This window comes from Apium graveolens, chromosome 9, assembly GCF_009905375.1.
Source record: "Apium graveolens cultivar Ventura chromosome 9, ASM990537v1, whole genome shotgun sequence".
Taxonomy (NCBI): domain Eukaryota; kingdom Viridiplantae; phylum Streptophyta; class Magnoliopsida; order Apiales; family Apiaceae; genus Apium; species Apium graveolens.
In genome coordinates, this window is record NC_133655.1 from 136,109,619 (window position 1) to 136,119,321 (window position 9,703).

At 32.6% G+C, this 9,703-nt stretch overlaps 2 protein-coding genes across 2 annotated transcripts; both read right to left on the reverse strand.

Moving 5' to 3' along the window:
- Positions 1 to 383: 383 nt before the first annotated feature.
- On the reverse strand, positions 384 to 2,423 carry LOC141685597 (uncharacterized). The gene is made up of 6 exons (XM_074490689.1): positions 2,333 to 2,423; positions 2,180 to 2,264; positions 2,030 to 2,081; positions 1,215 to 1,565; positions 1,031 to 1,116; positions 384 to 798 (listed from the first exon to the last, which is right to left on the reverse strand). The coding sequence occupies exons 1-6, from the start codon at positions 2,421 to 2,423 to the stop codon at positions 384 to 386; spliced, it is 1,080 nt and encodes a 359-aa protein (XP_074346790.1).
- Positions 2,424 to 7,216: 4,793 nt separating this feature from the next.
- Positions 7,217 to 7,696, reverse strand: LOC141685598 (uncharacterized). The gene has a single exon (XM_074490690.1). It carries the CDS (start codon positions 7,694 to 7,696, stop codon positions 7,217 to 7,219), a length of 480 nt encoding a protein of 159 aa, XP_074346791.1.
- Positions 7,697 to 9,703: the final 2,007 nt, after the last annotated feature.

Consider the following 9,703-nt stretch of genomic DNA (forward strand, 5'->3'; position numbering starts at 1 on the left):
CAAAACAAACCCAACCACTAAAACATTACAATTAATCACTTATAAAAAGTCAAAAGTAACAGCTTAGTAGAATAGATTAATCTTAAAAAGTTTGCCTTTTTCCATTATAATACTAAAATTTTTATAACAATATACAGAATATCATATCATAATGAAAGTCACAAACATATACAAGTACACGGTCTATATATCAAAATTTAAACTCGTCCCATAAAAAGTTCAACAATCTATATGTCAAAATTTTAAATTGTCTAAACAGAAGTTCACGATCAATTTAATTCAACACTGGCTTTCTTCCTTTTTATACATCTTCTTGCATCATGAGTTGTTGCGTAATATAGTGCACATTTCCGACTTCTTTTCTTCGATTTGTTAATTGCTTTTTACCTATCACTCATCAGCCTCTTAAAGTAGTTTCCTTTGTTCTTACAAACATTAGGTGGAAGAATGTGCACTTCTCCTTCAGGTTGCTGATCAACCATTGCATCAATATGACCCTTTTGCGTAAAACTGACAATAGATCCATCATAAGCATCCAACTCGGTATTTAACTTCTTCATAGTGCTGTGTACATGCTCAAGTCTATCCATTTCTACCCCAGCCTTGTCAACTGCTTGGCAAAAATCAAACCAAATTTTGGTCAGTTTTAAAGATACTTGTTCCATCTTAAAATAATCAATGGTTACCACATCTAAATTTGATGAAGTTTCACTATCAGCAGTTTGCATCCAACGATTAAGAACAAGGCTTCTTGGAAATTTGGTAACCCCAATTTGTTTCAAACCAAAAAATGCATGTCTGTAAACAATCCACACATCAAAAATTTCTTGTAAGAACACACAGCATGGTTCATACTAATAGAAACCTGCATAAAATATAATGAACACATTATAATAACTAATTATACAACTAAAAATCACTAAAACAAACACATCCAACATTAAAAAATAAAAAAAATCACTAATAAAACATGAAAAGAAACAGAATAGTAAAAGTGATTAACCTTTAAAAGTTTGTCTTTTACCCTCACATCCCTGATTTCAAATGAGTAACACCATCAACTTCTTCACTCATACGCTTAATTTGCATTTCCAAACAAAAAGCGAGGATTTCTTCCTGAATTTTATAAAAAATAGTACGTGTATATAAACTGGCTGCATCATCTTCTATAAACCACTTTGACAATGTCGTAGGAAGACTTGACTTTGACTCACGATCCAGTCTAACTGTCTCATTCCTTTGCTTGTCCATTGCACTCTCAAAACACAACCAAAATTCATATAACGTATCTCCTTGTTTATGAAACTGCCCAAAAATGAGTTTTCACTCTCAGATCTTGAAGTAGTTCTTAGCAACCCAAACATTGGCTCATTTCTAAAAAATGCAGGAATCCATGAAGCCTTTAGAGCATACATATCTTGCAACCACTTATTATTTTCTAAATTAAATTCCTTTATAACTCTCTCCCATTTGCTCTCAAACTCTTCAGTTTCAATAATAGATGACCAGATATAAGTTTTTATTTTCTCCATGAAGTCCGTCTCCTTGCATAATAGATTACCAAGCTGTTTAAAAAAATAAAAAAAATAATAAAACACAATATAAAACACAATAAAAAACACAAGAAACAATTATTTTAATCATTAATAAATGTCTCATTTATTATTAACAAGGAAGAACAATGATACATGGAAAAATACAAGGGAATATAAAAATTCACTAAAACATTTATTTTAATCACTAATAAATATCAAATTAATAACTAAACATTATTTTTCTATTCACTTATAAATATCACTATAATACCTTAACTGGGAATTTCTCCATGATATGCCACACGCATAAACGATGCTTACTACGAACAAGACCGTTCACATCAGAAATACATCACGCACATACACCTTCATAGCAAGACATTGATCGGTAATAATCAAAATAGGATTCCTTCCCATTGCTTTAAAAGATGACCAAAAGCCCAACTATAATCAACAACACTCTCATGTGAAAGAAGACATGATGCAAAAGTTACACATCTGTCGTGTTTGTCAACGCTAGTAAATAGTACAAAAATCAAATTATACCTGGAAAAATAAATATTAAAAAACAGAAAAGAGTTAAAAACTAAATATAAAAAGCAAAAAAACTCAGTATACAATTAGAGTAAATAGATGTCAAGTACCTATTTGTATCAAATGTTGCATCAAGTGATATTGAATCACCATACAATTCAAAATTCCTACGACCAATAGAATAGCCCAAAATAGCTTTGTGAGACGACCATCAGAATCAACATCATAAGCATAATAGAAGGATTTAGATTTATCCTGGATACGTTTGAATTTGTCAATCATCATCTGTGCATCCTTATTGAAATTCCGAAAATCTTGCAGCGAAGCACCAACATTAGCATATCCACCATACATTTCCTTGGAAAAACTTGTTAGTCCTTAACAATGCAACAAGAATTACAGAAGGGGGTTGAACGGAATTCTTGAACCTTTTTCAAAAAAAAAATTATAAAATGTTCTATCTTAATAATATATAAGTGTTTGATTCGCAAAGTGCAAAATAAGAAGTTAGTAAAATCAAAACACAAGTAATTAAAAACACAAGTTTTTAAAAACTTTCTGGTGGATTTGAATGTATCCACCAGAGATATATATTATATCAAGAGAACTCTGTGTAGCAAGATTAGCTCACAACTGCTTATAAACATGAATAACTAAGTTTACAGAGAAATGCTAAGGATGCAGCTTACAATTATTTCTCTAAGATAATGTTCTTAGTCTTGTTCTTGTTGTTCTATTTGCTACTTCTTGGTTTATATATCACCAAGATTACAAAGTAATAAGACAAGATAATAAAACAAAACCTATCAAGTCTAATACTATGCTGCTTCACTACTCTATTCCAGCATCTTTGAATATCTTCATAATAGCATGAAAATGGCAATGCTTCTTTGTTCTCTAAAACCCAGTTGAATAGGCTTCCACATTCCTTTTGCATACACTCGATGCATGTGACTGTGTTGTCACTGTCAACAGATGTTTGAATTGATTATCCGTCGGGTACATGATCATCCGTCGGGTTGCCTTGTTGATCATCCGTCGAGTGGCATTGTTGTTTATCCGTCGGGTAGCTATCTGGCACTTGACTTCATTTCATTTATGCAAAATTACAAGACATCATCTATGTATAATTAATCAACCTATTCTAAATATCTAATTAAAGTCAACATGACTTGAGTGCTACTACAGAATCTAAACAAGGTGTATGCAGAAATGTGCTACAGACTCATTATTACACAAGCTACTCACTCGATGGATAATAAATTATCATCCGTCGGGACTATATTGAGTCATCCGTCGGGACTATATTCCTTATCCTTCGAGTGCTACATTTTTCACTAAGTAAAATCTACTAAGTTGTTTTGTTAATGAAATCATCAAGTTCACAACATATCCACAACAATCTCCCCCAATTTATGTCTACTGGAATTGTATCCATAAATTAAGAGAAACTTGATGATAACAAAACACCCTAAAAATACAACTTTAAAAGTAAGTAGATAAAACTGTACAATGCTTCAAATAACAAAATGCACAAAGATTAGCTCACAGTCATTTTTAAGGTGCTCCTCTAGCCTGAGCAGATTAATCTAATTCCTTGAAGATCTGGATCTCTTTCCAAGCTTTTTGTTGTTTTCTTCTATCTGATTTTGGAGCTGTCTGTGGAATTCCAGTTCATCAGATTCTGAGAGATTTAGCTTTTCTTGCATTTCCAAAAGAGTCTCATTGCTAGAGATGCTCAATTGGTCTTCTAATCTGAAAAATCTTCTAACTCCTTTGTCATCCATGAACTCCATCAGCCAGTAGGGCCTTAGATGCACACTACTCCCTGTGTAAGGAATAATTAGAGTCTTTGGGAGTGCATCTTTAGCTCTAATACTCTTCAGTTCTTCAATATTCTTTAGAACAAGTCTTCTTGAAGTTACATTGAATCCAAAGTTCTTCTTGAATGATGAATAAACCTTTATCAGCACATATTGGCTTTCTTGAAGGATCCTGTGAAGTGGCCATTGAATCTCCTTTCCTCTCTTGTACTTGAAATCTAACCTTTCAGGTAGATTCCTGTAGGCATCAATCCCTCTAACTTCTTCCAGTTCATCTAGATAGAGGTTTAGATCAGAAAATTCCTTAATGTCACATAAGTACATGTAATCTCCCATATTGACTTTGGATTGAGCTTTGGTTAGAGATTTGGATTTGAGAGGTGACAGCTTCACTTTCTTGACTGCTCTTGAATTTGTTCTCTTTGGATTATTAAGGATTGGCAAATTGAAGTCAGGAATTGGTAGACTTTCCCAGTCTATTGGTTCATCCTTAGGCACAATCGGTTCACCATGAATGTTCCTGTAAGGATCCACCACCTTAATGTCTTCAAATACCACTGAGGGTTTTGATGCTTGAGTTGTAGTTGGAATGGATTCCTTGGGAAACTGATCCTCCAATTCCTTACCAATAAATTTCAATTTTTCTTTTGGTTCCTTTGGCCAATTCCTTGTATCTGTGAGATTTCTTCTGTTGTGGTTCAACTTGCTTCTTTGGATCTTGAGATTCAATGATTTCAGATAGCTGAGCAGGAATTTGTTGTGTTGGTTTCACAGCTTGTAGCTTGGCCAAGATAGCAGCTTGCTCTTTCTTTTATTTAACCTTTTTAGCATCTAGAGCAGCTTGCTTCTTTTCTTGCTTTAATCTTGCCTTTTCTTCTCTCTTTGCTTCAGCAAATTGAGGATGTCCAGCCACCACACAAATTTCTTTACCATTCCTGAAAACTTTTGCAATTCTCCTTTTCAAAGTTGAATCAACTGAATCCTTGTAGAAGGTAATGGATCTTGACAACTGTTTCTTCTCACCAGGCTTTGGTGTCTCATAACTGTATCCAAAGGGTTCTTTAGTGAAGATTTTGGATAGTTCACCCTTGGCTTCAAAAGTACTTCAGCCTTTGGAGATTTGATACAGGATGGATGTCCTCTTTCCATATAGTTCATGCTCATTTCATTCATAGAGATTTGTCTGACTTGAGAGTGATGAATGGCTGACTTTTCTGGCTTCTTTGCTTGCCCAAACTTCTTTTGAATATCCTCATCAATTTTCTCCCAGTTGATTGGATTCAACTGCTCCTTTTCAGTTGCTTTCAAAGTAGCTGCTGCTTCCTTTATCATATCAATATTGTCCTTAGCTGGTGGCTTTGAGATAGTAATTGTAGGCATAATTACTTTGCTAATGTAACGCCCTCCAGACCCGGGGTATAAGTCTGGGGGTTACTAGCTAAATATCAAACCTGTACAATATGATTAACAATTAATAAAGAAAATAAATTAAACCCCTTTAACACTAACCAGGATCTTTTTAGGTTGAAGTATGAAAACAAGAACCACTAACTACTTTATTACAAACCAATTCAAAATCTCACAAGCTCTCTTTATTACAAGCCATTGTCTAATTCATTTTAAACTAAGTTCAACTTTTATTCAAACACACACACTATTTATCAACACTCCACCTGCTCGGGCAACTCAAAGCTTTCTTCCTGGATTGGGATCAACACCTTGGGTATAAGAGGATCCCGAGGCTTGACCAGCTTCTTTACCACTCGAGTCCTGATGGGTTTCATATTCGTTCTTAACTGAAAATAATAAGGTGAATAACAACAAAAAGGGGTGAGCAAAAAATTTGCTCAACAAGTCCACAAAATATAAACAGTGTTAAGGCATTTTAAATGAATCCGTAATCCCGGGTATATCTGCAAAGATATAACCCTCACGAGAATAGAAAGAAGGCCATTACTGGCGAGTACAAATGAACTAAACTGGACACAAGTTCGCATCTATATTCTGGTGATCAGTCAGAATATAATGCAGATCTATATCTCACTATATAAATCCAGTCGGGTACCCAGGCACTACGGCCCATTTCGAGGCACCAGTCATCCCGGTCCTCAGGATTAAGACACACTCAATCCCAAAAATATCATTATCCAGTCCATCGCTTAGCAACTGGAACAATCGATATGCTTTGATATATTCTAAACACCAGAATATATCAATCTCAATGTATCATTAATGGAATATGAATCAAGAATCCAAAGAAACGGAGAAATCAAGAATCGAAATGAAATATGAACAAAGGAATAGCAAGTGTGTATCAGTGATTAAGAACAAGAATCAAAAGAGTGCAAATGTGATAAGCATTTGAAGAAATATCACTATTCTGAAAATAGAATCGGGGAAAAAAACTTGCCTTCTGTGCGATTCACTGCAATTAGATCACTTTCGTCTATCACCTTGGACTAATACCGACTCAACTTGCCTGGCTGACTTAGCTTCTGTTAGCAAAACAGACTGATTAAGTCATTTCGTACTTCAATTGCATCTTGAATCGACTTCACACCGTTCCTAACATCTACCCATGCGCTTATGACCGACTCATGTATTACTTATTAGAAATTAAGATTCAATTAATCACGTAATACACATAAGCACATAATCATTTTTATAGTTAAAATAATTTTTAGAACCAAAATCGACTCGTCGATTACTCAACTAATCGTTATCTGACTCGTTTCCCATTTTTCCCGGAATTTTTCGGACTCGTCTCGGTACGCATTTCGACTGATAATCAAACAAGTAACAAAATCAACTAATTTTTACAAGAAATTAAGCTTTGATATTATTTTTAATGAAAAGAATTCATTTTTCTGAGTCAACAGGCTTTCGTTTTACTCGAATCGGACTAACGGTCTAATTATTATCAATTAAACACTGATAATTCCATTTATTATTCACTATAAATAATTATTACTAATTTTTAAAACTCAAAAATAATTTTTAAATCATTATTTAAGAAAAATCAGAATTAAAAATGATTTTTCTATAATTTTTGGAATTAAAATGAATTTATTATGATTTATTGAAAATTATTTGATTACAGTTAAACCTCGATTAAGTAATATCCGATAAAGTAATAACCTCGCTTAAGTAATAATTTTCATCGGTCCCAACTTGGGCCAATGTTGTAAAGTAATATTCTCGCTAAAAGCATAAGATAATAAAAAATTCGAAAGTCATTAAGGGCCCAAGTAATATGTAAAGTAATAATTCCATAATTATATATATATATATATATATACTGTATAATGTATATGATTACAAAATTTAATTCTTATTAAAATATGAATCTATTGTAGCTTGTTTCTTCTTTCCACCAAAGCCAAAATTAATCTCGTCCTTGACTTTATGTAAAGCAAAAATAACTCCTGGTATGTTTTGCTCGTGTTGTAACAAGTAATTGTTCAAAGTGGTGAGTGCTTGAAATGCTTCCTTTGATGACACGCTTGGGATGACATTGCTATCGTCGGGTTCAGGATCAGTCCCTTCATCAGTGCTCATTACCGACTCAATGATTTCTTCATCCGTAGGTGATTCCATAACCGCATCATTCTCGTTTGGATAGTTTAAGAGATGCTCGACATCCATCACATTCCTATATCGTAAATTAGAGATAACTTCATTTAATCCTTCGACACCTTCATTTATTTCTCCAAGTTCTTGTTCATCATTTTCTTCTGAACGAATCTTGCAATGCCGAAAATAATTTGCAATTGTGGTTGTTTTCACATCAATATTCCAAGCCATGTTAGCAAAACTAATAGCATTCAAGATATTAACTTTTTGGATATAAGTAATCATAATAAAAGTAATTTTAGATCAAATACATTGCATGTGATTAATTCTAGTTTTTATACGTACATTATATATTATACTGTACCACGTAAACATAAAAATTCGGTAAAGTAATAAAATATTACTTTATCGATAAAGTAATAAAATATTATTATATCGATAAAGTAATAAATTCGGTAAAGTAATATTTTTTCCCGGTCCCAAGGGTATTACTTTAAAGAGGTTTAACTGTAATTATCAAAATAATTAATCATTTTTAAATAATTAATAAATAGTTAATAAATAATAAATAAATAATTAAGAAAATAATTCAAACTGATTTTTAGGAAATAATTCAGAATTATTTATAATATAAATCAATTAATTAAACAATTAATTAATCAATTTATAAAATAAATAAATCTGATTTTTAAAATTAGTAAAAATAAAATTAAAATTAAAATTCCAGAAACATATGTCAGAAAACAATTCCTGACAAAATCAGATCAAACCCGGGTTGCAAATCGGGTTGCAACCGGGTCACCAAGAACATCCCGGGTCGGGGATGAACTCACCGGAAAATTTCCAGATTCCGGTGGTTTTCCCGGACTCCAGCGACTCTGTTCCTGGCCAAACAGACACCGTTTGGTACCGTTTTTGATCCCAAATCATTCCAAATTACTCCTCCAATCTGATTCAGTCCAAAATCGACCAAAAACATCCCTGCAACAATTTCTCCGATCAAAACTGACTTCAACTCCGGCCAAAAACCCATCTTTTGATTCTGTAAACCAAACTCAACGTTCTATTGTGGAAATTAAAGCTATGAACACATACAATCAAAGCCCTAAACTTTCAGGAACCAAAGATTCACAGAAATCATCGAGTTGTGTTTTGAAAATTTGACATAAACCCTAAAAATCGTGAATCACTATACAGACATCGTTTGATCAATTAAATACCATGAATCAACTGTAAATCATCTAACAAAGCTATATCAATCATCAAAACATCAAAATAACCCTAGAATCAAAAAGTCCTAATTCGAGCATAAACCCTAGAAATCGAAAATCAAAATCAAGGCATTAAAACATGAAATTGATGCAAGAAACAGAAAGAACGGATCAAAACCTTCGATTTGAGTACTTGAATCACACGATTTGATGCTGTAACCAGTGAGAAATCACGGCTTGATTCTTCAACCCGACTCGGTTCTTCCTGACCCGATTTCAGAGAATTTTGTGTATTTTTGCAGATTTTAATGATTTATTAATTATAATTAAATAATAATTAGGCTATTTATAGTAGTAAAATTAATACTCCTAAATAAAATTAAGGGGCTAATTATACATCTAATAAAAATATTTGGCCCTAATTTTTATAATTTTTGAGTATTAAAATTTAATTTATAATTATTTTATATATGCAATATATATGCCAAAATTTCCCAAAAATTGTGAATATTGCAAAAATGCAAAGAAATAATATAAATGAAAGTCCTATAATTTTATAAAAATAAAAATGTGATTTTTGTGGGGTTTTTAACACCCAATGAGGCCCGGAAAAGTCATTTTTTGTAAAACGAGAAAATTTATAAAATATCTAGATGTTCAGAATAATGCGATTGTAAAAGCCGTTTGATGAAAAATAAGGCTCATTATTTTATTTGAAATACTGGCTTTAAAATCATTGTTTAGGTCGTAAAACGTTTGAAATGAAAGCGATGAATGCCAAATAAAATATCTGAAAAATACCTTAAAAATACAGAAATGACACGAAATGCACATAACACATAACATTTAGATTTCAACAGATAATCACACGTAAATGACATATTAATACATATATTTTATTATAAATATGATAGAATATAACGTAAATTTCCCGGTCGTTACAGCTAACTTGAATGTCGAGCACTTTTTCCTACCCCTCACTCCTAGAACTCTCTTTCTCCCCCTTTTTGTTATCATCAAGCTGAGT

Excerpts from the sequence above, each read along its gene's own strand:
- LOC141685597 (XM_074490689.1), bottom strand. The coding sequence starts at position 2,423 with ATGTATGGTGGATATGCTAATGTTGGTGCTTCGCTGCAAGATTTTCGG. Across the intron at positions 2,265-2,332 it reads GATGATTGACAAATTCAAAC|CTATTTTGGGCTATTCTATT; the intron begins GTATCCAGGATA and ends CGTCTCACAAAG. Across the intron at positions 1,117-1,214 it reads TGAGACAGTTAGACTGGATC|GAAGAAATCCTCGCTTTTTG; the intron begins GTGAGTCAAAGT and ends TATAAAATTCAG.
- LOC141685598 (XM_074490690.1), bottom strand. The coding sequence starts at position 7,696 with ATGGCTTGGAATATTGATGTGAAAACAACCACAATTGCAAATTATTTT.